This window comes from Dermacentor variabilis, chromosome 3 (assembly GCF_050947875.1).
Source record: "Dermacentor variabilis isolate Ectoservices chromosome 3, ASM5094787v1, whole genome shotgun sequence".
Classification (NCBI taxonomy): Eukaryota; Metazoa; Arthropoda; class Arachnida; order Ixodida; family Ixodidae; genus Dermacentor; species Dermacentor variabilis.
This window is the reverse complement of record NC_134570.1, coordinates 92,090,248-92,116,703: the sequence shown is the minus strand read 5'-3', so window position 1 is coordinate 92,116,703 and position 26,456 is coordinate 92,090,248. Positions and strand designations below refer to the sequence as shown.

General features: G+C 45.9%; 2 protein-coding genes and 1 long non-coding RNA gene across 6 annotated transcripts in view; 1 reads left to right on the top strand and 2 right to left on the bottom strand.

The window, feature by feature from the left end:
* The first annotated feature begins 1,305 nt into the window (after positions 1-1,305).
* LOC142576044 (uncharacterized) lies at positions 1,306-4,970 on the top strand. Of its 2 annotated transcripts, XR_012826761.1 has the most exons (3): positions 1,306-1,591; positions 2,132-2,205; positions 2,815-4,970. It is a non-coding gene; the product is annotated as an uncharacterized LOC142576044 (long non-coding RNA). The 2 variants fall into 2 exon arrangements; XR_012826760.1 differs by having other exon boundaries at positions 2,132-4,970.
* Positions 4,693-8,962, bottom strand: LOC142576042 (uncharacterized). Of its 3 annotated transcripts, XM_075685948.1 has the most exons (5): positions 8,638-8,962; positions 8,428-8,556; positions 8,021-8,116; positions 7,393-7,452; positions 4,693-7,335 (listed from the first exon to the last, which is right to left on the bottom strand). In XM_075685948.1, the coding sequence occupies exons 3-5, from the start codon at positions 8,072-8,074 to the stop codon at positions 7,276-7,278; spliced, it is 174 nt and encodes a 57-aa protein (XP_075542063.1). In that variant the 5' UTR covers positions 8,075-8,116; positions 8,428-8,556; positions 8,638-8,962; the 3' UTR covers positions 4,693-7,275. The 3 variants fall into 3 exon arrangements, with proteins under 3 accessions (XP_075542063.1, XP_075542062.1, XP_075542061.1); XM_075685947.1 differs by having other exon boundaries at positions 4,693-7,452; XM_075685946.1 differs by lacking the exon at positions 8,638-8,962 and having other exon boundaries at positions 8,428-8,630.
* A 332-nt stretch (positions 8,963-9,294) lies between these two features.
* Positions 9,295-26,456, bottom strand: part of LOC142574622 (phospholipid-transporting ATPase ABCA3-like) — a 29,257-nt gene continuing 12,095 nt past the window's right edge. Inside the window, exons 6-14 of the mRNA XM_075683663.1 lie at positions 25,242-25,606; positions 20,202-20,336; positions 18,354-18,797; positions 16,678-16,888; positions 15,172-15,421; positions 14,426-14,496; positions 12,724-12,942; positions 9,793-10,137; positions 9,295-9,326 (exon numbers count right to left, since the gene is read on the bottom strand). Coding sequence (XP_075539778.1) covers positions 9,295-9,326; positions 9,793-10,137; positions 12,724-12,942; positions 14,426-14,496; positions 15,172-15,421; positions 16,678-16,888; positions 18,354-18,797; positions 20,202-20,336; positions 25,242-25,606 — 2,072 coding nt within the window. The remainder of the gene's footprint in view (positions 9,327-9,792; positions 10,138-12,723; positions 12,943-14,425; positions 14,497-15,171; positions 15,422-16,677; positions 16,889-18,353; positions 18,798-20,201; positions 20,337-25,241; positions 25,607-26,456) is intronic.

The following is a 26,456-nucleotide window of genomic DNA, read 5'->3' as shown; positions in this document are numbered from 1 at the left end:
GAGGAGAACGCAAATGTAGGGTTATATATTGACAAGTGTTTCGCGGATATCCTTAGATCGGTCAACGATATGGTGGCGCTGCAGAACAAAGGTTGGCACTTAAAAAGCGCAATAAAAAAGCTACACAGAGCACAGAAAATGACACACAGACTTCCTTGTCGTTGCAGTCATTTACCTAGTCCTTGCGCCGTTTATACATCATTATACATACCTAAAAACCCACCCAGCTTTCGTCCATCCACGAAAACGACTAAAGCAAACTACCTTTCAACCAAATGTACATTGTTATGTCTCATTTCATCAATAAGTAGCCTGAAGTAGAGAAGCAGACGTTATTGTGATGCAGAACATGTATATAAAAATGAAACAAAAGCTTCTGCCCGGGCCAGGTAATACAAGAACGGACTTCAAAGGATATTTATAACTTCTGCAAAATGACAAATTTCGAGCTTAATAAATTAGATACAACGTTCTGCCTATTCCTTTTTTTATTAATAATAATATAGTGATTAACTAACACATAAATGTGGTGTACTAAGTGCAATAAAATGACGTTCGATTTCTTGTTTGAGGTTTTCGTTTGCGTGTCATATTTTTTTTTCATATATCGCATTTTATGGTGATTGTAAAAAAGCGCTAAAAAAAGACGAGCCTAAGGAAAGGTAGACCATTACCTTTTTTTTTATCCTCGTCTTTCTTAAACGGTGTTTTACAGTGACTTTACCAACCCTGTCCAACTTGATACCAAAATCAAAACCTTAAGATCGTTTGTATTTCTTGACAATGCTTGCGGTAAAGGACAATGCGTTATACTCATGGTTATTTTATAGTCAAATACAATTGTACAGTCGCAATAAATGTGGGTCACCTGCTGAACAAAGCGGGCCCCTGGACAGCTAGATGAGACTCACGGTAGAAATACAGATAGATTATTGGATTCCGCGAGCGATCCTTCGTACTACCGCATCCAGCAAGTTTATAATAACACGCTTGAACAGTCGGAGCAGCCTTCTTTCAGCTTTGTCTCACGTCGTATCAGACGTTGTACCATACCATATGTAAGTGGGAAACGCATATGCATAATGACCATCAGATCTAGTGTAGCCACGAGCAAAACTCGGGAGATCAGGAATTTCTGTTTCATTCGCAGTCTAGGCACGCAGGCTGAACTCACGTTCAGCTTGTTCCACCAAAGTAACGCATTGAGATAAATTCACGTTGCGTGGATGTGCGAGCAGAAATTTCATCTTTATTCGCACTTTCCAGCGACTATAGGGGGCGCGGAGAACGTTTCAATATGGCGGGGATAGAGGTGATGGAGCCGACACGAAAGCGTGCGCGTCTACAGGTGCAGGCGGCTCACGGGCCTCTAGTATCTCTAAGCGCGATCCTTGATCTTGCAAAGGAAACGCAGAGATGTGTTGTAGAAGGAGAGGCTGCGTTTAACGCTGGCCATATAATATGCTGCGGTATACGAGCGACGACAAGCGCGGCTGTCGAGGTCGAGTCACTATGCCTGCAGACAAGCGCCGTGAGAGGCCCCCCGCATACTATAAAAGTTCAAGTCTGCAATGAAACCGGCGCCGTAAAGGTCAGTATTTCACCTTACGTTTTTTTTAAAGATATACGTGATGTACGAGAATTGACACCAAGCAGTTAATTGGTGGCGCTCGGATGTAAACAAAGCGCAGTACCCCTCATGCCGCTGCATAATATAAACGTTGTGTGCATTGATGACGTTATGTGCATTCATGGCTCCCTGCAATGGCTTATTTGTGGAATGCTTGTTAAAAATGCCAGGTAACACGGAAACATTTCAGTAGTGCCGATTTAGAAGCTATGAGCGAGACAATGAGGTGTGCCAGCGCGCCCCGTTTCCAGCATGATTAGCGTTTTCGCGTGCTGTACGGCGATTTCGCCAAAGTGCAACGCGTTAAATGCAATTATTTTTTTACTTACTTCTCGGGCTTAAACGCGCAATTTCGTCGTTCTAGTGTCATAAAAGCACCAATGTGTTGTTTTCGGCTTCCAGAATTCAATGTGCATGTGGGAGCCTACGCATTTGCCCTGTAAATAATTAGCGCGGTTTTAAGGTCGTTTGCGTGCTTAACATTGGTTTGATTGTTTTCAGGGAGAATGCACGTGCAAGGCCGGTCTCTCTGGTCAATGCAAACATTTGTTTGCCACTTTGATATATTTGAACAGGTAAAACTTTATACATCATGTGTTTATTTATTTTCATTAGTTGGCTTGCCTGTAATGTGCATCAAGTGACAGTGAATATGTTTACCTTATGTCGAACTAAGAGCCACATTGTAAAAGGCGAACATAGAAGTCAGTGGCAATGATGCCTTTTCAATGCCATCTGGGGCTTGTTGTTGCACTAGGAACAGAGTTTCAAGAACATGCACACAGCAATCAATTGAGTATGTGTTGCTTCAGTCACTTCAGGTGGGCACAGGCTGTATTAATAACCACAGAATGCCCAGAAATGTTTTAAACGTTCTGGGCTTTTTTATTTGTTTACTGTAGGATTTTGATTCTGAATCTGCTGTAAAATATTGTTGATGTAACTTACTAACACGGAAACAAAGGATGAAACAAAATGGAACCAATGTACACAAGCGCTAACTCAAAACTGAAATGGTTCCCGTCTGTCTCATTTTTTTTTCCGCACTACCAAGTTGCATCATAGAATTCCAACTAGCCCCATCGCGACACTGTTAGGAAACATTTTCTTGAATCATATGAAAGATGCAGAAAAAAGCCAATACACAGAGTATTTCAGCAAGGTATGTTTATTTTGATGTACAGGACAAGTGCCACTTCCCTGGATGCATTGTCATGCACGGATGTGCAACAACAGTGGGGACGTGCCAGTGCCGCCAGCATCTACAAACCAAGGCCAATTAGTTTGTTTTGCCACGTCGAGCAGCTTCAACCAATAAGTGTCCCTGAAGATGTTCAAGCCCTGATTAGGAAAGAACTTATCGATGCAGTACCAAATTCTGCACTGGCAAAACACAAAACTCGTGCAAGAAAGTCAATCCCTTTCACTAGCAATTTGAACATAGTCCGCGCCATCGACACAATTTTCACACAAGGTTGCTACTTGAGAGAGCACACAAAATTTTCATTTTTTGAATCGGTGCTAGATGGTGAAAAAACAGTACTGAAAAGGTTTACTCTTGAACATCTCAATGAAAATGAAAAGAGTTTCTATCTTCAAAATGTGTGCCTCTCCTATGCCAAAGCTAGGGAAATATGCCGCGAGACAACTGATCAGTCATCCACTCTGTGGCACAGCGAAAGAAAAAAAAGAATTACTGGAAGCATCTGCAGAGAACTCTACACGTTTGAAGAAAGAGGTACACGCAGTTGGGAAGCAAAGCTGGACAGGCTGTACTGCAGGGAGCCTTTCAAGGGAAATGAAGCCACAATGTATGGAAAAGACAACGAGCCTCTTGCACTTGAAGAGTACGAGAAGACTCATAACGAAAGCGTGAGCAAGCTGGGACTCGTCGTCATTCCAGATGTTCCTTGGCTTGGCTACAGCCCGGATGGAATAAGTGAGCAGAGGGGAACGAACATCTTGCTGGAAGTGAAGTGTCCTGTTCTAGGCAAGCACTCTAGCATACAAGACCTTGTAAATGCTAAGAAGCTGGCATTTATTGTGTGTGATGGAGAAAATTATGCATTGAGACGTGCTCACAAGTATTATTCCCAGGTTCAACTGGGCATGCTCCTCCTTAACATGAATCTGTGTCATTTTATAGTATATTCGAAAGTTGAGAGCCTTGTCATTCATGTGCCGAGAGACACCGAGCATATTCAGGCACTTGTAGACAGGCTGCAGTATGTCTACTTCAAAAGGGTACTACCTAAGCTTGTGCAGATTAGCAAGGCTTGAAAGTATGTTGGTGTTCATAGGTTTTTTTCGTTGTTGATCACTTCCATTCAGTGGGAGGGGGGATACTTAGAAGAAAAGCTATTCAGTACTTTGTAATATTTACGAATTGCAATATATTAAAAAATTAAATTATGGGGTTTTACGTGTCAAAACCACTTTCTGATTACGAGGCACGCCGTAGTGGAGGACTCCGGAAATTTCAACCACCTGGGGTTCTTTAACGTGCACGAAAATCTAAGTACACGGGTGCTTTCGCATTTCGCTTCCATCGAAATGCGGCCGCCGTGAATTGCAATATATGTAGCAGCAATTAAGCAATTGTTAATTATATTTACTGTTCAATGTCTGCTAAGGAAAGTATAGCAAATTGTGAGAACTGAAATGGCAAGAGTTTTTGAAGCATCGAAGAAGCAAAATGAGGAGTTCAAGTTTGGTTCTAGGTTTTGCAGCATATGCATAAATGGCCAGCTGCAAATTTTGCTTGTATTCTGTCATTTAGTGCTTTTGGATGTCTAGTCATGGAGTTTCATTTTTTACTCTACAACCTGTGATGTTTTCTCTGCAAATGACACCTTTACAAGTGTCTACAGTGCACATGTTGCAAAAAAGAGAAGAAAGCTGTTGATCCTTTTTTTAAGCAACTATTTATTTTGCATTCTTCGAAAAGCTAGTCACACAGCAGCTCATAATTCCTGAAGAGCTTGTTTGCAGTCACTCTAAAGTACTTGAGCGAATACAAGTAGTTTTTTACTTGAAAATTAGTGCTTCTGTGTTTATAACTGGTCCTTTGTACCTGATATACTTGGCTGCTTTTTTTTTTTACTTGTCAGTACACGTATCACACCTATAAACATACCACAATAAACATTCCTCCTGTAAATGTGTGTCTGCGTTTTGCTATGTGATATTCAATATTTACTATTTGTTAGAAAATGTTGATATTCGCCCTCCTCTCAACTTTCATATGTCTCTTAACTGAATGTGTACACATCACTTCCATTTGTATAGGTTGTCTGCAAATAAATGTATGCCACATGCGAGGCTCTCGCATGCTCGTATATTTGCCACCTGCTCTCGGTTCACATTCTTCACGTCTTTGTGGTTGCAATGCCCACAAGTTCACAGCTGTACTTAGTCACACATTGCAATGTACACGACAAAGTGATGAAAAAATAAAAAAAAAATAACCATCACGCCTATTTGACCCAACAGCGCATACTATAGACAGTATGTATAATTGAACAGCTGATGATGTCGCACAAATTAAGTGGAAAATACACCAAAAGAGATTGTTCTGTTAAAGTAACATTAACATTCGCCAGTTTGTGTTCCGTTAACCATAGCAATATGTGTCTGATCAACACTGATAGGTTAGTGAGGGCTAGGATTCACCTCAATTTGAACAGGGAAAGATTAAAATTGGTCAAGAAGAAACAAGCCAATCTAGATGCAGTAAGGGTAAAAGCAGACCAATTCAGGCTGGTAGTTGCAAACAAATATGCAGCCTTAGAACAGAGATGAAGATGACATAGAGCTAATGAATGAAACCGTTACGAGGATGGCTTCAGAGGCAGCAATTGAAGTGGGAGGCAAGGCACCAAGGCAACCAGTAGGCAAGCTCTCCCAAGTAACAAAGGACCTAATAAAGAAGCGACAAAGAATGAAAGTGTCCAACTCAAGAGATAAGATAGAATTTGCGAAACTGTCAAAACTGATCAACAAGGCGAAAATAATTGATTCGAAATTATAACGCGATAAAGACTGAAAAAAGCCGTAAAAGATGGACGCAGCATGAAATCGGTGAAGGAAGCTTGGCGTAGGTCAAACCAAGATGTATGCACTAAAAGATAAGCAGGGTAATGGCACCAGCAATCTCGAAGTTATAGTAAAAGCAGCAAAAGAATACAAATGGGTTGGAGCACATGCCAGATCCTGGCTGGAAGCTTACCATTATCATTAAAAAGAAAGGTATACAATCAGCGCATTCTACCGGTGCTAACATATGGGCAGAAACGTGAAGACTGACAAAGAAGCTTGCGAACAAGTTGAGGAACGCGCAAAGAGCGATGGAACGAAGAATGTTAGGCATATAGTTAAGAGACAGGAAGATAGTGGTGTGGATCAGAGAGCAAACAAAGATACCGAATATACTTATTGACATTATTAGAAAAATTTGAGCTGGGCACATCATGTAATGCGTAGGTTAGAAAACCGGTAGACCATTAGGGTTGCAGAATGGGTGCGAAGAGAAAGGAAGCTCAGTCGAGTACGGGAGAAGTATAGCTGGGGTGATGAAATTAAGAAATTCGCAGGCACTAGTTGAAATCGGCTGGCACAGGACAGGGATAATTGAAAAGTCGCAGGGATAGACCTTCGTCCTGCAGTGGACATAAAATAGGATTGCAATGATGAGGATGAATTGTGTCAGCTTTGCAAGCGTGCTTACTGAAATTTATCATCAGCCAGTATTGGTGCGCACAAGTTAGTTAGCCCACACGCAACTGTGAACAGCTCATTGATATAAGGCAGCATTTCCCAGGACAGAGTTGAGTTGAAGAGCTTAAATATTTTAACTCGTTGTATTGCTCGTTCTACATGAACCCGTGCCCTAGCAATATCAGCTGTCCTAAGGGCATCATTGCGGTCAAACTGGCAGTCCTTTTTAGCAAAAGGTGGCCGAATTACGCCAATTGCACGGGCAGTGCACAAGTCATCAATGAAAAAACCCCTATCGACCATAATGTCATCTGTGAATGACTCGAACTTCTCCAGTATTGCACACTCAGCTGTAATGGCTTTGTCTGAGGCTCGTCCACCAAATGCTTCACTGATGAATGTTATTGTGCCAGCTGGACTTACACATATGAGAAATTTTACAGTGTAAGTCGACTTGTATTGTGAATATGTCAGTAGCTGACATTTCACACAGCGAGATCTTTCAACTGGGATTTCTGTGCAATCTACAACACCTCGCACTCTCGGATACTGTTTAAAGTGCGAAGGCATATTGTTTAAAATTTCCTCCTTTGAAGGCCACTCAATGGCAGCTTTCAGCACTGCAGCAGCAAGAGGCAGTGTGTGCACAAAATATCTGTGTATGGACGAAATGCTGCATTGAAAAAGTACACTGAGACAGGAAAATGACATAGCCTGTTTCAGAACTATGAACACCAAAATAACTCTGTCCCTCACAGAAGCTTCCATCCTATTTGCCGCCTCATACTTCTCTACGAGTGAAACAATCTTGTTTAGAAGTGCATGAGAAGGTACGCCAGTCAAAGTGTTTAGGTGAGCATCAGAAAGAAGCACGTCCGAAATCCTAAATTTTTGTGTGAAGTCCAGTGAGTTCACTTGAACGGATTTGTTTAGCTCAGGTGTGTGGCCCAGCTCTTGAAGTTCAACAAGTGCCCTTGCAGCGTCTCGTTCTGTAACGCAAGAAAAAATTTAGAGCGAAATTGGTACAGTTTTAAGCAAAAAGTTACCTGCTGTTGTTCGTGAGCAAGAGCTTGAAAGGGGGGGAAGCCAATCCTGCACAGGTGGGTCTGCAATACAATGATGGTGAACTAAATCCTTCATAAAACCATGTGAAGTGTCCTACAACACGGTGTATTCAGTCCTACGGCAAAATAAAACAAGATGCATTGCACTGGCTTGCCTTTGCTCTAAAATTCAAGAGCAGAGAGAGAAAGTATCAGATGCGAAAGGCGGGGAGGTTGGCAGGGAGGTTACCTGGAAGGTAAACATCCACTTTGCTAACCTGGTGCACAGGTGAAAGGGTAAGGGGGGTGCCGAAATATTACAAAGAAAAGCACAAAAAGTGAGAAAGATCATAGAAAAAAACACATTCACACACACAGAACACTATTGCATCAGAGTCACTCCAGTAGGTTACTTGCCTAAGGTGACATTAGAAAAGCCTTAGTCTCTTAATAGTAGAACGTGTATTTATCTAGGTGCCCAAAATCTTTCGGCGATACCACTCTCGATATATTGCCCTTTGCAGTTGCACAACCGGACTCGCCTTGTTTGGTGAAACGGCAAACTTAAACATGCGGTAACGCCTATGCATCATCAAAACTTGGGTGCGAAGGTCGGAAAAAAAATTCTCACCATTGTATTCACTTTCTTCCAAATTATCAGGAAGCTCGCATGCGCAATCTTCATTAATGACGACTTCAGATACGTCGTCCTGTTGGCCCTCGTTTCCTGCAACATTGTTAGGTCAATAGAAGAGATGCTTTAAGACCAAGCAAAACAAATACAAGATCACAAACGCTTGCGCAGTACCTCCGATCGGTACACAACTTTCACTACAGCCAAAAAAAGTAGCGAACGCCTTGCACATTGACCGCCTGTTTGATTTTCACACAGAACGACTAAGAACAGATGCAGAATACGTTCGCTAGTGTGAAATGCTCACTACGCAGCGTCAGGCACCGTCGAGGAATATTTACCGAAACAGCGCGAGTGCAGGCAGAACATTTAATAAACGGTGACACTTGCGTACTTAAACTTACCTTGAGAATCTGTGGGGGGCTTTCTTCGGGGAACCCTAGGCCTCACACTTGCTTCGTGGGAGCGCATAGGGATCTTTTGCGAAGGCACGGCGTTTCTTTTCAGCCGCTTTCGTAAGGGCTTCAACCCGTCTTTAAGGCAAAATTTCACAATCAGCTCACCACAAGAATAAAATGAAATCATTGAGAGCATCGCAACAGTCAATTACTCACCAAGGTGGCCCCAAAAGAAGTCGTCTTTGTTAAAATGATCGCTACATACGACCATTTCTTCGCTCACTTGCTTCCCGATGCGGAGCTTGATCGCCCACAACTTCCTCCGTTTTTTATCTTTTGGAAAGTGGTGCAGGCTCACTTTTCCGGAAATTGCACGATTTGTGCATTGCGGCACACTGCACATGCGGTTGCTCTTCGCTCGTCGACTGTTTTCTTCCATAACGAAGAGCACAAGTACGCCAACGCAGCTGCAGAAACCGCGTGAGCGAGAAATCCATCACCCCCTCCCGGCTTCCGAAAAGATCCGCGCGGCGGCGCTAGCGTTTCTGGAAAGCGCGAATAGAATGCAGCTCTTAGGCGCCCGTTCCTGCGTCGAGAGTAGACCTCCTCGTTCTACGTCGTAACCGAGCGAACGAGCACAGCGAAACCTGACAGCGAACGCAGAGTGCAGCGGGAGATGAAAAGAAGCGGTGGGAGCAAGGAGTGGGAGCGCCTTGTCCTGTCGTCTTTCTTGTGTCTGTCTTTTTGCGCTTAACAAATGTATTCATGGGAGCAAAGAGGGCGCGCGAGGAGGAATGCGGAGCAGGAGGGTGTGGCGAAAGCGTGAGAAGGAAATCGTAGTACCGCTCACGAGGGGCTTCGTGGTGACGACGGCTACGAGATGCCGCCAGAGGAGCGCGTGTCGTCTGTATGGAAACAAAGCGTTGCATTCGCGGAGGTTGTCCGCGCGGCGCCTGCTGTGAATCGCGACCACGCGCCACCCACGCGCTTCCTCTCGCTATCTCCCGAAGAAGGAGGCAGTCGCGCCACGCTTAGCTCCGTTTGCAACCTGCCGCGTGAGACAGATTGTCCGCACGCCAGCCAATATATAGTGAAATGAAAACACGTATACAGCGTGCGCTCAAATTTTGCATCGGGAAAGCATTTTTTTTTCTTTTGCTTCTGATGCCGTGGTCTCTGGACATTTTCCCCCGGACTGTACTTTACGCGTGATTCTTGCGCCTGGGCTTTACGCGTGATGGCTATTCGAAGCAAGGGAACCTGTTGGAAGATTAGTGGGTGCGGTCGTTGATACGATCGATCGGGCGCGTTGAACGGAGTTTATACCCAGACGCGTCTCGCACATTGCCAATCCGGTCTCGCCGCACCTACCCATGTAGGTGAACGTCTGACACACGGTGTCGCTGCGTGCTGGTATGAAGAAGGGCGTAAGCAGAAGCAGGGTGGTGAGCACGTGGAACACCATGTCGATGAGGAAAGTGATGGTCCAGTAGCGCGCCGGACTCAGGCCCGTCATCAACTGCAGGTGCTTGGCTTCTGACTTGCGCTCCTGCAGCGGCAGCAAAAGCCGCAGCGCAGTCGACAGGGACATGGCCACGGGCAACAACGCGCCGATCATCAGTCGCACCTTGAGGATCACGGCATGCATCTCCTGGCTCAGCCGATCAAAGTCCAGCGCGAGGAAGTACGCGCGGCCTTTAGGCGCCGATATCACGCCTGCGACAGTGTCGACGCCGAGCACGTAGTGGTCAGATCGATACAACAACGCAAAAAAACATTTCAGACTCATTAGAGAGACGCGCAGTCGTCATGGCATCGTTTGACAACTTTTCCCGCTGGAACACGGCCGACATATAAGCGCTGAATACGGGATAGGGGGGGGGGGAAGGGAAGGGGTTGCTAAGAGACCCGAGCCCCTCTCCCTCACCAACGATGCCAAAGCCTATACCTTCTCACCCCCCACACAGAGACACACCTAAACTGTCATTATCAAAGTTTTGTCACCCACATATTTTTAGGTTTCTTTTTACTTAATTGCCTCGACCTGCTCACTTAAACATTTTTTACTGCTAATAGCTTACTGCATGATTGTTGGCGCGGGCGTGCACGGCTTTTAATTCATAATTTCATTTTATTTCTGCAAATCCTGAAAATAGGAGGACACGCGCATTAGAAGCACTAGCGGAGGCTCCTCACCGGAATTTTCTCAGTTCAACATTGTTTTAAATTTACGCTGTAAACACCATGCACATACACAATATATTTAAATATACACACAGGACAAAGTTTATTATATTTTTGAAAGAGAAGGAGGTCGCCAATTAAAAAATATTTCTAAAGGTACATATAGTCTATGCCTAGAGAATGAATATGTTGCTGTATGTTCACCTGGCTTCAAATTGTTTTCCGTGTTTTTTTTTTTTACCCTAAAGAAAACCTGCAGACTTCAGTGACCCCTTAGGCAGAGACTTTTATCCACGGCGTGTGGAATGCACGTGAGTGATATGTCTCCGTATTGCTTCTCTTTCCAGTAAGCAATGCTAACGGCTCATAAAAAAACACTTCTAATAATCTACAAGATTTATTTAGTGATGGAAACATCGTCCCTTGCACGCAGAGGTCAGCGTGTCCTAATTAACTACACTGTAAAAACGTTTACACCATTAAGGTTTTTTTTTTTTTGTCGCACTGGTAACACCCTCAGCTTTAGGAACTTAAAAAATTTATAGAGGACGACAACGGAGCTCTAAGTAGACGTGCGATGACAAAAGACGTAGTTGAGAACTATGTAATCATTCTGACAGTCTTGGGCGCACAGAAATATCTGGCAGGAGAGTTTCATATCTCGCCCTGTGAAATTCTCTTCTCGGAAGCTGATTGGGTTCATCCTGCCGCTCGCCCCTCTCCGCCCCCCCCCCCCCCCACCTACCCATCAGCAAAATTAAAACTTTCCGCCCATGGGCCGAAATATCCGAAAGAGGACTTATTAAATGTTAATATTTAATATTTTTGTTATATCCTAAATATATATTAAGTTTAAGATATCTTTCTATACTTGTACCGTTACTTTTATGAAAATAACTTCAGACGTTTGGAAGTTATCGAAAGAAAAAAAAAGCGTTATGCAGGATAGATGGTTGAAGTAGTCGGTATTTCGTCATTGAGAAATCAGAACGTTGGGAAGACAACACACGTGTTTCTTACGTCCCAGAGCACTATAGTTTCCCATTTAAGAAATACATGATGACCCAACCCCAAATTTCAGTTTGTCACCCCTACTAAAAGCTTCCCATGCATATTCTAAGGAGCCCTATGTATCTCTATGGATATATTTATTTTATTTTATTTTGTTTGCTTTACATTTTTCCTAACCGCTTAAAAGTTACGAATCATCTACATTCACATTATCATAACAATTAAATGCCTTGACTTTGCAATTGACGCATTTTTGTGCAGATACAAGGCATTACACTTTTCGCATGACAGGGCTGTGGAGCTCGCTAAAGAATGTTTACACATTAAAAAGCTCTAGTTTCGGGCCTCTCTCCCCGCGTAGCTTCCTCGCGCCTGTTCATAAAGAGCAAAGCAATGGCATGTCATTGTTATACGTGCGACTTCAGACGCCCGAAAAAACCCATGATTCACTTTGAGCTTTATCGTCGACCGGGTGCTATCAGGAACTGTTCTCAGTTGCTCTTAACGTCGCAGACCTAAAGTATCCATGTCTTGATGGGTTTTTCTACAGCCTGTCCTTGTTCAGTCGCTGGAATTTGCCCACCTATGCGACAGGATTGCTTGAGTGCGTCCATTCACCCACTGAAATCCGGCGTTAGCCCTTTCCTAGACTATCCTTAAGCTGACATTAGCAATTCCTTTGAGTATTTCTGAGCCAACATTAGCACTTCCCTAGAGTATCCTTAAACCTATATTAGCACTTCCCTATAAGGTATCCCTCAGCAGACACTGGCACTTAAGAGTATCCATTTACATATGAGAGTTCCTCCTGAAAACATATTACAAGGATCTGAAGGAATAAGGAACAGACACATTCCAGAAAGCAGAACGGAGCTACGAAGCAAACAAACTGACACTATCTTCTCATGAAACTATTAGCGATTTGCTTCGCGATTTCTGCAGCAAAGCTAATTCCTCAGCCGTTTTCTATATAGGTAGCTTCGTGACATTCTTGGGTGGGCGCCAACTATACCGCTATTGAAGCTTCGACCATAATTGAATGTTTCTAGGGAACACAATCGATTTACAACGGTCTGTAGAAGAGAGAGGTTTCCGGACATTGCGTACGTATTTTATCGAGAGCGCTGCCGACCGTGCCCAGGCGATGCATCTGGACGAAAGGGTACTGGGAGGAGAGGTAGGCGACCATGGATGCCACAATGATGAGCTGTGCGGCCACCAAGGCCACGTGCGCGCCCAGAATGCGGCGCCCGCTGGCGAACTTCTTTCTCGCCAGGGCATCCACTTGGCGTATGAACAGTGTCGAGGCAACGGCCTGCGTCCGACCTGCACGATCCAGGCACACCATCGGCTTTGCGGTGAGCGTATGAGCAGCTTACTCGCCACCACGGCTGATCAGCGCCCCCTTCGTTGTTTTTCGCATCCCCAAAAAGTGGGGGCCTGGCCCTATCTCGATGCACAGCCGCCCGGTATATGGCGGCGGCTTTACGGTGCGTCTTCTCATGACGCCAGAAATGAAAAGTTGCCCGCTCGCGGGATATTTTTGAGGATGAACAGTTGGCCTCATGGGTGAGAGCGCCGGTCTAAGGGGAGAATATAAAAGGCTAACCATTTGTAACGTTCCGCAAGAGAATGTGTATAAAGAGCGACTGTTGGTATCCTCGAGAAAAACTGCAGGGCGCTAGCTAGCTCCTACGCTTAGTTCCTGAGACGAATAGCTTGATTCACTAAAAACTATTCACTAGAGACTAATCCCTACCATTTTAGTCCTTTTACAGCGTAGTTCTTTATGACTAAAAACTATTCACTAGAGACTAATCCCCACCATTTTAGTTCTATTACAGCGTAGTTCTTTATGGCTAGGTTCTGGCGGATCTCGTCTCCGTGGGCATAGGCAAACAATATTTTAGACGTGAGCCGATCCCAAAGATAGTCAAATGCCGGGTCTACCCGCGGCGGAGGTGAAGCAGGCATTAAGCACTACCCATACGTGGGACGATCCCACAGATAGTGCAATTCCTGGCCGACACGTGGCGTAGGTGAAGCAGGCGTTAAGCACTCCCCATACGTGGGCCAATCCCGAAGACAGTGCATTATCAGGCCAACCCACGGCGGTGGTGAAACCCGCCATTAAGGGGCCCACATTCACAGCTTCGTTGGTCATCTTTCTTAACAGAGTGGAAGGACACTGAATTTTTGTATTAGGGTATGCGATGATCCGTTAAAATAATCATATTGCCCAAGAATGTAGTGCTTTTTTTACCACATAGCTGGAATTTGCTAAAGGTGTTTCTCAATGGGTGTTATCATATATCAATCAAGTCCAAATTGATAAGTACGTTTTCTTTAGGATGAAGCAGCCAGTCGGTGTAATTTTCTGTTCTGGCGGCCTCATTTCCTTTACTTACTTTTATTAATTTATTTATGAGTCGACGAACACTTATGCTACATTATTAGAGCGCATTGCGCATCAGGGAGTAACCATAAAATAAGCAAGGTTGATCGACTAGCCAGATATAAAATACAGAAACCAAAGCAAACAGCAATGTTGTCCCTGAACCAGAAATCTACTCTCCACAACGGCGTCCGTCATAGCCCTAGACGTTACGTTGAACAGAGCCAGCCCAATCAATCAATCAATCAATCAATCAATCAATCAATCAATCAATCAATCAATCAATCAATCAATCAATCAATCAATCAATCAATCAATCAATCAATCAATCAATCAATCAATCAATACCTGTGTGCAAAGAACGATAAAGAAAGTGGCGTCCGTTAGTTTATGTGCATCTCATTATTCACTCACCTTGCATATCAAGCCTGCTGATGGTTGAATGCGCGACATCACTCAAGAATTCTGACTGCTCGCTGTGGACCCTGCGCGGACGAAGCAATGTTTGTGTTGCCCTAGGGATTCAATATACATGTTATTAAAAAGTAAACTAAAGAAAATACAACGTGGCTACATTTTTTTCTTTTTCTCGCTCCCAATTAGGCCAAGCTCTTCCTAAGGGGTGTGGTGTCATAAGGGTGCCTTAACAAAAACTTTCGAGCTCTTCTTTGGGGACAAATTTACACCCTTAAGGACGTCTATATGTTTTCTGTGATGTATACTCATCTACACCGCGTGGGGCGGCGCGGTTGGTGGCACGCTCGCTGGGAGTCAAAACTGTGGCCGAATCGCTGTCACACTGCATTGATAGTTACTCACGAGTTTAAAAAGAATTAAAATTATGGGGTTTTACGGGCCAAAACCACAATCTGATTATGAGGCACAACATAGTCAGAGACGCCGGAATAATTTGGACCACCTGGAGTTATTTAACGTGACGGGTGTTCTCCCATTTCGCCCCCGTCCAAATACGGCCGCCGTGGCCGGGACTTCATCCCGCGACCTCGTGCTCAGCAGCCCAACACCGTACGTGTTAACTAAGCAATAACGGCGGCTTACTGATAAGTTACAGTAACGCGATCGCGACGTCCGAGACGGCCGTCAAGCAAGCTTGCCAAAGCGGCCCCTGTATAGCTTTAACGAAGTCTCCCGAACGGGACCTGAGCATGACGTCTTCGAGCGAGGCCGTGTTGACGCCGATGCGCGTGATGCCCAGCTTCTTCTGGTTCGCCTCGAGCTCGCGCAGTAGGTCGATGAGGGACGGGGTGCCCGGGTAGCCGATGGTGTAGACCACCGCGCGACGCCGCTCCATGTATAGCTTGGCCGATGGACGGAGGCGCTGAATGAAGGCCGTCAGCTCGGCCACGTCGCTGTCTTCGTCCACCAGCATGGGGAACCGGTAGCCGGAGCCTGCGCTCCGGCGAGCGCCTCGGCTCCATTACAAACTCTCAACGACAAATGCACATCCAAAACACGTTGTGGGATCTATGTGAAGCGAAGCGATCAGTTAAGTACTACCACAAAAAAAAAAAAAAAACTAAGTGTTGATGCGTACGATTGTCTCTATCGCCATCCTATGCAGCGTGAAATCTCATGCAATGCTTGTGTCTACTCGTCGCGTAGGTCGCAAACATTAATGGAGCGCAATCTTCACATTTGCGCATTACATCGTTTACAAGCTATGCCCAAATGCAAAATGCGATTCATACGTCACAGCAAGGTGAAGACTTGGATGTGATCAGCAGTGGTCGACCAAGCAATGCCTCTGAAACCAGATTTTTGGCGAGGTGAGCGACGGCGACAAGTCTCCTTGTGAAAATGTCGGCTCCGGCGACATCCTTTGCTCGCCCATTGTTGATCACTTCGGGAAATTGGGAGTGACAAAAATGAAAAGATGGACGCAAGTGTCATTTCCTAGCCCGTGGTCAACATACTATGCGGGATCATATTATTTATTTACCCTCAGGACAAAACCGCATTACAGAGATGACGTTTCAGTCAGTACCATAAAGAACGTGCAAATAAAAGACAGTAAAAGAAATAGTGTGTACAGTAAAACTGCTTCGTTATACAGTGTTAGCTAAGCAATCCTTGCAAGTGTTCTTGTCCGCTCTACGTGAAAGCGCTCGGAGGGGCTCTCAAGTTCAAGACAAGAGAGCGATCGAACGTGGTCAAAATTGTGGTCACGCGGCTCCTCCGATTGCTATGGAGCATCAAAACGTCCGCCTTGGGCAGGCATTGTGTGTTTACAATGTCGAGCTGGCTTCGCATCGCTGAAAACCGAGTCAGACCGTGGTTGAAGACGGTCAAATGTATCATACTGGCATCTTCATCACATATTTGACGACTCAAGTTCAAACATCCTTTATTTTTACCTATAAGCACTGGACAGTTGTTAAAGGCCTCTCATATACAGTATATTACCGCATGCAGTCATAGGCTCGCTTTCGTTGATCGTAAAAAGCAATAGCTATTTAAATGCGCACGTGCCTGGTTGGCTCCTTCGTGCGAGCTCGCGAAAGGTAGCCAACGGCGCTCGCATATTTCTATTACATCAATGGTCCTTAAAAGTGCGCGTGTAAGCGCCTACGGGAAACAGCGGACGCATCGTCGACTGACAACAACGAGCCCGAGAATCCTGCAGCGCTCGAGGAACGCATCGATACCGTGACGCTTGCGCAGGTAAATCGAAGAGCCGCAGCAGGCGACGGCGCCATGCGAGATGATCGCGATGCGGTCGCCCAGTAGTTCGGCTTCTTCGATGGAGTTTGTGACGAGCAGGATGCCGCAACGCTGCCGCGCCTTTAGGATTATCTCCCACAAGCTGTGCTTCGTCTCCAGGTCCACGCCCACTGTCGGTTCGTCCAGCAGGAGGTACTGTGCGGAAAGCAGAGCACATGCTGGAAGATGGGCGCGAAAATGCAAACAAGAAGTAGAACGAAAACAAGCAAGTCGACACGGGTAGCGCTCCCTTATACAATTATAGCTTGTACTCTGGAAGGCACACAAGTTTGCACACCTTGCTATTCTGACACGCGCAGAAGCCAGTGCTGGATGGTCAGTGCATGTCTGTTTCGAAGTGTTGTTTAATCGGACCACATTCACTTTTTTTTTTTTTACAGCTTAACAGATATGTGGCAAATGCATTCTGAACCACTTCGTCGAAAGTGATAGTTCGTGAACTGCTTGAGGACTATCACATTCGACGAAGTGTATAGACTTGAAGTTTGAAGTTCATTCTGATAAAAAGCATGGTTCATAAAGCGTTATATAGCGAAACATCTGCTAGTCCGATCAATTGTTTGCTTCCGCGCATGTCAGAACGGCAAGACGTATATAGTTATGCACCTACAAAAAAAACTATAGTTGTAAGTGAGCAATCGTTCTGTCGCACTTTCGCTTTTTCATCCTACTTCGTGCTCGTCTTTTCGTATTCATGAACATGTAGCACCAGCTCGCCCAACAACTTACCTTGCAGATACCGAGAACATCTATAGTGCGCCCCAACGGCAGCACGAGATTGTGTTCACATCGGGATCTGACGTCACGGCAATGACGTGCATGCACTACGGGATGCAATGCCGCGCGGTCTCTAATCGTTTAAGCTGGCGAATGTAGCGCATTACATCACTCCTTAGCACAGATTACTGTGAAGCAGTGCTCACGGACTGATTCACAGATGTTACATTAGCGAAATATGGAAGCCAAAGTGCCTTACTCAGACATCTCTGCAGGACTGATTAATGTCTCCTCTGGCCGGGTTACCCTTCAGCATAACATATCATTGGTAGACTAACTCGGACAATGAGCAAGACGCTATCTAGAGATTGAGAGAACGAAGTGCAGTCTGAAAGCGCCCACTTCTTCTCTACAAAGGTCTTGCGCTTTCCCCACTGGCAAAAACAAAAGAAAGAAAGAAGGATTTTCACTCCCCGATAACGCATCTCTTTTAGTGGAGCCATTTGACTTCCGCGTGTTCACGCTATCCTAAGCGAGAAGACTTTTATCCTTTAGGGTGTTTTGATAACGTATTTCGATTTCAAACCGTTATTATGGACACTGTCCGCGTGACAGAAATATAAGGCTGGTGACGATGATAGAAATATAACAAAAAATTGCCTACGTCGCACGACTGTCAGTTGCTTTTTTGCTTCTGTTAGGAAGGAGGCGAACGCCCGCGACTCTCAGCCTCTTAGGCAAAACAGTCTTTCTGAGAAGACCACAGCCAACCTACAGGGTGCTTAGGTTTACACTTTGTGTAAAGACAGTGATCCCCAGCTGCCGAGCACCTCCAACATCCCTTTGGATCTCGTCAGACGCTCCGGCGGAGGCTTCGACTCACCGCGGGCGACCCGACCATGGCTATGGCGAGCTGCAGGCGGCGTCTGTCGCTGAAGTTGAGGCTTCTCACCCTCTCCTTGCGCCGGTTGAATAGCTGGAACTCGTAGAGCGAGATCTGCGCCTCGCTGGCTGCCTTGCGCCTGCCCATGCGGCGCAGGCGCGCGAAGAAGAACAGGTTCTCCTCGATGCTGAGCTCGTCCAGCAGCGCGTCGGTTTGCGGGCAGTAGCCCAGCAGGTGGCGGACGTGCCACAAGTCCTGGCGCACGTCGTAGCCGCTGCCCACGTACACACTGCCCCCGCTGGGCCTCGACAGACCGCTGACGATCTTCAGGATGAGCGACTTGCCACTGCCGTTGGTTCCCAGGAGCACGGTGACGTGTTCGGCGTACAACTTTATGCTCACCGTATTCAGGACCGTCACCGACCGGAACAGCGTGACGATGTTCTGCGGGGAAACGGAGTGGCGTGGAAGCCAGAAGAGATGGGTTGCACTTTTCGATAAATTGTCTGAGATTAACTGATCGAGCGCAAGGGAAAATGCCGCTTTTGTGATGCCGCTTGCACTTGCTCTGCGCAACCGGTTCCCTGCCCGCGTGCGAGGCCTTGGAAATAGCGCAAGGTAAAAGACATCAGGTAAGGTGGCATCGTGTCTCTCTGCTTTACACCTGTCCATAGGACGCGACTGATTTGTAGATGGATTTGTTGATTGTTTGATTGTAATTAAGCCATGAGAGTCCCACGCCATCTTGGCAAAATTGCGACGCGTCTTTCGGATTTGGCCCAGTATGTTGCGTGCCCACTCGAACACGTTTTACCACAGTAGCATTCTATGGATCATTACGGGTTTTCAGCAGGAGAGAATGCCATCGAGCTTCCCCGGTGGGTGCCACGCCCGTTGAAGTAAGGAAGAGAAACAGTCGAAAATTTCCAGAGGAATGGAGCGCCGCGACTAGGTGGCCCGAGCGCTGAGGTGCCTTGCTTTCGTTGTCAAGGTGCGAAGGTTAAGTGACAGCGTCGGCAGCAACAGGCACGCAAGGACAGCTCGCCCGCGCTACCGCATGCATCTCACTCAAGTGTAACATAAAAATCCCCTCTACCTCCCAATTTTTTTTTCAATGAAATCTGTTCGGAAGATTGCTGATATTAGTTTTTATACATACACACTTTTTCCTGTAACATTATTTCGACGAAATTCCTCGTGATCGGGATTCGCTCCGCTCGCTATATACACTGAGCAGGCACGGGCGGTGGTATTTCTCCCACCTTATTTACTCAGCATATATAGTAGGTCTATACCACATAATGCGGTAGCTGCAAATAAGCAATGTATTTCCCATCTGGGCATCCGCAGCCAACATCGAGTAACGCACCGAGTTGGTAGCTATATACAACTCCAGATGGCAGCTAGCAAAAATTTTCCCACTTAAAGAACAGCTTTCCTTAAAAACGAAAACATAAAAAATGCGATTTAATGTTCCGACAACGGCATAGTGGTGGTTTATCAATTTTGACCACCTGTGTTGGTTGACGCACACTTAAATCGAACTGCTCGGGCGTTTTTTGCCGCGCCAATCAAAATGAGGCAGCTCAGGCCGGAAACCGAACCCGCGTTGTAACCCTGCACTCAGCTGCACGGGCCACCGAAGTGGCCTTAACAAAAAAAAACTTAATAACGAAGGCGTGTCCTACAAATTTTGAGTGTCCATTTGAACAAGACCGCGCGAGTCCGCAAATGTTCTGCGAAGCTTAGATTCCTTTGGTGAAGCGGCAAATCCAGCTCGACCCACTCCTGTGCGACTGGACATTCACCTAACGTACGCGGTACTAAAGTGGCGGTCACGATGCTCACTTTGGTCAGCTTGTTGACAACCACGAAAGGCTGCAAATCCAGTGGCACTGGTTCCGTGGTGTACATCTCGGCGCACATACGCCGGACCCGCGGCGTAGAACCGAACAGATGGTACTTGATGCCCCAATAGTCGGGCTACCTCGGAAAACATAATACCGCAAGATAAGAGTCCAGCACAATAAGATAAGAGTCGCACTGTATATAAAAGTCGCACTGTAGAAAAAAAGGACGAATAAACGGGCGCAGGCGGGTATTCCGAAATAATAAGTTGGAACGAAGGGCAGCTCTCTGTCTGGTTTCTTCTCGTCTCGTTAGTTTCCTACATTTTGGTGCCGAAAAGTACTGCGATGCAGATTCGACAGCGTTACTGGGTTATAGGTGCTACGAAGAGGCATAAGGTGACGGAGGCATATGGTAGAATTTATAACAAAATAGAATCGGTAAAAAGATATCGATGCATACAAGGATTCAAATATTGGCACAACACGAAGAAATTTGCATATTACAGAAACCAAAGAGATGTCAGAAAAAGAAGAAAAAGGAATGAACGGATAAGCATTGCATAAAAGCAGCAAGGAGTTGCATAAGATAACAGCAATAACAGCAAGAAGAATTGCATAAAAGCATCAAGTTACATTGCGTTGGGACGTTATACAAAGAGTAATATTCTTGTTTGCTTTAAGTACCCATGTACTAACTGAACCTTACGCGCAGCGTGCAGAAAAATATGTTTGGCCAAATTACTGCAAAAGGCGTCATTATTTCTGAGCGAAGCAATGCTATACGGAAGGTTGCTCCAGAGACGGATAGCCCGAGCAGTATTGAAAAGTTAAAAGCTTGCGTCACGCCATGTATGCGGCCATAGGTGAAATTATTTCGCAATGTGCGCTATGTAAAGACGCGGTGTTTCAATCATGGCACAGGGACGATCCGTCAGATGGAATAAATTTACGAAATAATGACGTCAATGCAACACCACGGCGAGTGCTCAACGTCTGCAACGATAGTTCGGCTTTGATCTGCGTTATGCTAGACTGGGCGCTGCAATTATAAGTAAGAAAGCGACTTGCCATATTCTGAATTATTTCCGGCGCTTCAATTAGGCATTTATGATGCGGTGACCAAATGGGAGACGCGTACTCAAGCTGGGGTTGCACGAATGTTAAATAAGCCAGTTTACGAAAGGCAGATGGAACAGTGCTGAAGTTCCGGCGCGAAGACCCTAATGATTTGGATGCATTGGCAGAGGCACGCGTAATGTTCTTAGACCATGATAGATTAGGTTTAAGGCGCACGCCCAGATACTTATATTGTGCAGTCGGGGATATATTACTATTGTTAATGTGGTAGATAAAAAGCGAATTAAGAGATTGACGGGTGAAAGACATTGTTTTGCACTTTGACACGTTGATATGAATGGGATCTCTACAAGCGCCTTTTTCCTAGCGTTCCGTAAGCTTTTGGCTCGTAGAAGAGTGCCCGTAACATTGTACTCTGATTACGCTCTCGCATTTAGGAGAGCATCGCGAGACCCATGGGACATTTGGAACACCATGAAGAGCTCTCCATATGCAACTTTGCTCTTGACGCATCGCATAGTGCGGAAGATTATTATGCCAGGTGCGCCTTTGTGGGGTGGCTGGTGGGAGAGACTAATGCGATCAGTCATCTCCACGCAAAGTGCTGGGAAAAAGCAAGCTCAACAGCGAACAAACTGAGACTGTGCTGCTAGAGGTAGAAGCGGTTATCAGTTCAACGCCGCTAACCCATACGCATACGGGCGATAGAGAGCCCTCTCCAATGTGTCCTGCTCATTTTCTGGTCGGACGTTCTTTTTTTTTTGCCTCTCCAGAGCGAACCAACTGTGCAGCTCAAAGTGCTCAGGCTACTCCACGTGACCTCAGCAAGAAGTAGCGATACCGCCAGAAGCTCGTCGAACCACACACAAGTGGACGGAAGCATCAACCGGCCAGCAGTTGAGATCAGCAAGAGACGTTTAGAGCTTGGGTGAAAAAAAAAATAAGCTGGGAAGAAATGGATACGACCGGATCCGTTACAGGCATAAGTATGGTACAACGTATATAGAGAAGTTTTGAGGAAGAGAAAAAAAGATTAGAGATGTATACAAAAATTTTACCATGAAGAGAATGTATAGCATACCTGAGAAACTTAAGCAATCTAAGTTACTATTTGACACCGCCCCGTTTCAAAGGGGATGACAACAAATCATCATCATCGTCATTCAGATTGAATGACTGATGCGATTAACGTTCTTAAACAGCACACTGGGGATTAGAGACCCCGTTGTGGAAGGATTTATTTGATATGCAATAACGGGACGATCGTTTTAGCATTCCACTTTTATCGGAGGGTGGTCTGTGCGATGGATGGGTGGATGGATGGATGGATGGATCTTATGAGCGTCCCCTTTGGAACGGGGCGGTGGGTTGCGCCACCAAGCTCTTGCTGTTATACTGCCTAATGTCCTATACCTAGGTAAAACAATAAAATAAGAAAGAAAACACTATGGACTCCCACAACCAAATTTTCTGATCCCCTATTGCGAGTGCGACGCAAGGCCGCCACCTGGTGTTCGACAGCGAAGCGCCACAGCCACGCACATGTACACCATAGCTGAGAACCCTGCGATCAGGAACTAAGCTCCTGCACAGACTACCTCGCAAATAGAAAATACTGCTCATGCGTTGCGAGAGCCGAACCAACCGTCTGCTCCAATCAGTGTCCGAAGTTATGAACAGCGCTTCAATTCGTTAAAACGATTCCCAGCTGTCCAGGTCCGTTTCGCTGGCCTAGCTCAGCAGCCAATGGCAGGAATGTACCGGTCCCGGTAACCTGTGCTTTTGAAACCACTGCTTGCTATTTTGGAGACTGCCAAATTTATCCATATTGCAGAATTCGCCCTCTTGTCAGCCCTTATTAGCTGCAGGGTATGATGATATAAGCCATCTCTCATTGGTTCAAAACTCCAACACGTTGGAACTTGACAATATGGCGAAATTCGAGACTGCGTCCGGAAGGACAAACCAGGAAAAAAAGGCGTCTGCGAATTCACTCCCTTCACTCACTCACGACTGTCTTATCCGTAGTGCTTTCACAACCACTGCACACCGTTCTAAGAGACAAGTACATGCAATGAACCTACTGCGCTGCATCGCCCGGGGTCCCAGCGTCTATTGCACAACGCGCGCATACTATGCGCTTTTACCGCGACTGATATGCGTACAGGAAATATTCCGGTTTCAACATCCCATACGAAGCAGATTGGGGCCGGTGTTGTGCGATTATCGAGCGGTGCGGTACAATAATCGCGATGAAGTGGATGAGATGATACGGTGAAGTGGATGAGCTGATGTCGTTTTAGTCCCCAAGCTGGAAATGCGTCTGAAGCACCTATCGTGTCGTTACCGCTTTGGAGAGACGAATTGTGCACTTCGTTCTTGGCAACTACGGTCATAAGTGCAGACCAGCAAAATAGCTGCTTGTTTCCTGTGTAGAGTTCCCCACAAAAAAAATTCCTATATAGCGAACGCTGGGCATGGCTTTGTGACTTTGCAAATTGATCATATTCAACAAAAAATATTGGGTTATAAATGCATCGATTAAGTTTGTTTACGCGCGTCGGTAAAGGTTAATTGCATTGCCGTGTTTAGAAAACTGCAAGAGCTTGAATATTTCGAACATAAAGCGGCATGAATAACGCGGCACGAAAGTTTGTAGGCACAAGCGTAGATTAGACAGATATCGTAGTAACCATAATTCTCGTGGTAGCTGAATAATAGTAGCGCCATCTGGTAATTTTTACAGGAAAAGCCATGGTTTCCAGTAGTGCGTTCGGAAACTACAGCTGCAAGTCATGGTCCCTTCCTTGGGGCCATCTAGCACCAATCGTCCTGTGTTTTGTTAAATTTATTACATTTATTGGAATAGGGACGAGAGGTGGTACAACATTAAAGCAACTATTATTGTTTCTAACGTTCAGCACGCAAGGATATGTGTTGTACACGTGGTTGAAATATGTATAGAGAAACACGAAATAAAGTGACGCATGTTCTTTATTAACAGGCATAAAAAACTTGTATACAAACATGAGAATACCATTATTGAACTAGGCAATTTGAGTTAGGTGGAGGATAATGAATTTAAAAGTGCGCTATCTCGTAGCCTATGCTTTAACCGCAGTGTTTTTTTACGATTTTTTTTTTGTAGATTCCTCAAAATCGGCGTACACAACAACAATTTACAGATAACGCTACCTATACACTTCTACCGCTTCTGTAAACAACTTGAGCAGTACTGCAAGCGTCTTGAAAATGACTCCTAACTTGCGATATCCTATGGTAGTGGCATGTCATATTGCCAGAATTGTCATGTCAAATCACGCAGTTTCCGGACATCCAATGCCGGAAGTGACATCACACAGGCTACTGGAGCAACGCTGCACATTTGTGATTACCCGGAAGTGCCTGATGCGTCCTCGTCTTGCAAGTGTTCAGGGCGGGGTCGAATAGCCCCCTCCCAAGAAAGAGCTATGCCAGATTTTAAGAATCGAAGGGTGTCGAGTTCACGTAGGGCCAGGTTACCTTTTACTCAAACACTTTTTCTGATATACAAACTCCAAGACGTCGCGTAAAAGGAAAAGTGGAAACTTTATTTCGCTCTTCCTTGAAGACGAAGCTCACCCCCCCCCCCCTTGCTGCCTTGTAAATTAGTCAGGACACTTAAAGCTTCTATCGCACACCAGCACGTTTCTTGGTCTGGGAGTAGCAGGTATATAAGAGCGACATAGTAAAATTAAGCGTAAGTTTCCGTGAGGATTGTCTGAATGACATATTTAGAACCTAAGCACGCTAACTGTACAACCAGTTTTCCCGAGACGTCAACGGGCAGGTACACCTGTTGAAAATGAAGAGGCCTCTCTTGAAATACGGAAGCGCGAGCTTATATATCTGCCCGCGGGACGGCGCTGTCTTCGAAACCCGCAGAACTGTTCATCCGCCCCGCAGCGGTGCATGCACTCACGTCGGCGAAGAACAGCGGCCTCTCGGGCAAGCTCTCTCCGCCGGGCCAGACCCTGTCGACGTACATGGTGAGCACGAGGCAGCCGCCCAGGGTGGCCACCATGGCGTGCACCATCTTGTAGAGCGACACGTCGCGCAGCATGAAGTTCCTCATGTTTTCGAGCGTTATGAAGTGGCCTCCCAGCTCCTTGTTGATGTGCATCATGGTGAAGGCGTACGTCAGGGCCACGTCCGGGATGAGGCAGCTCAGCAGTTGCAGCAAGCGCGTCATGTTGATGTACTCGACCGAGTAGCCCACCAGGGACACCACGGGCAGCAGGGTCGTCGTCAGCGTCATCACCACCACCGACAAGGCGGCCACGCCGGCTGCGAACGGGAACTTACGTATACGCTACGAAAATGGTTTACACCCCTAAGGATGTTGGGCTTGTCCCACGGCTACGCTCTAAGAAAAGTTTACACCCTTTGAGTCATATCTTTCCACACAACAATAAACGTCGTCTGTCTTGTCCGCGTTTCCTTTCGTTAACGCTGCGAGCCCGGCACTTCCCAGTAACGAGCGGCGTGCGCGTTATGAACATGACATAGCATTCCCGACAGGAAAGTATCGGGCGGGGCGTTTTCAAGAAAGGAAACGCAAGCAAGGCAGATGACGATTATCGTTGTGTGGCAGATATACACCGCCAAAGGATGTATCCTCTTTTTAGAGTGTAAAACATCCTTACACTCTTAGAACGGTTGCACCCTTTGGGGTGTGTATTTGTCCCACAACAATAATCGTCATCTGCCTTGCTGGCGTTTCCGTTCTTGAAAACTCGGCTCTGGCTACTTTCCTGTCGAGAATGCTGCGTCACACTGATAACGCGCATGCCGTTCGTGACTGGGAAGTACCGGGCTCGCAGCGTTAAAGAAAGGAAACGCGGGCAAGACAGATGGCGATTATTGTTGTGGGACAAGATACGCCCCAAAGGGTGTAAATTTTTCTAAGAGTGTACCTTTACACTATTAAAGAAGTTTAACCCTTTGGAGTTTATCTTGTGCCGCAACAATAATCGTCATCTGCCTTGCTTGCGTTTCCTATCTTGAAAACTCGACGCTGGCTACTCGAAAACGCTATCTCACGCTGATAACGAGCGCGCCGTTCGTGACTTGGAAGTACCGGGCTCGCAGCCTTAAAGAAAAGGAATGCGGGCAAGACAGACGACGCTTGTTGTTG

Excerpts from the sequence above, each read along its gene's own strand:
- LOC142576042 (XM_075685946.1), bottom strand. The coding sequence starts at position 8,617 with ATGCTCTCAATGATTTCATTTTATTCTTGTGGTGAGCTGATTGTGAAA. Across the intron at positions 7,453-8,020 it reads GGAAGAAAGTGAATACAATG|ACCCACCTGTGCAGGATTGG; the intron begins GTGAGAATTTTT and ends ATTGTATTGCAG. Across the intron at positions 7,336-7,392 it reads TTGCTCACGAACAACAGCAG|AACGAGACGCTGCAAGGGCA; the intron begins GTAACTTTTTGC and ends CTTGCGTTACAG.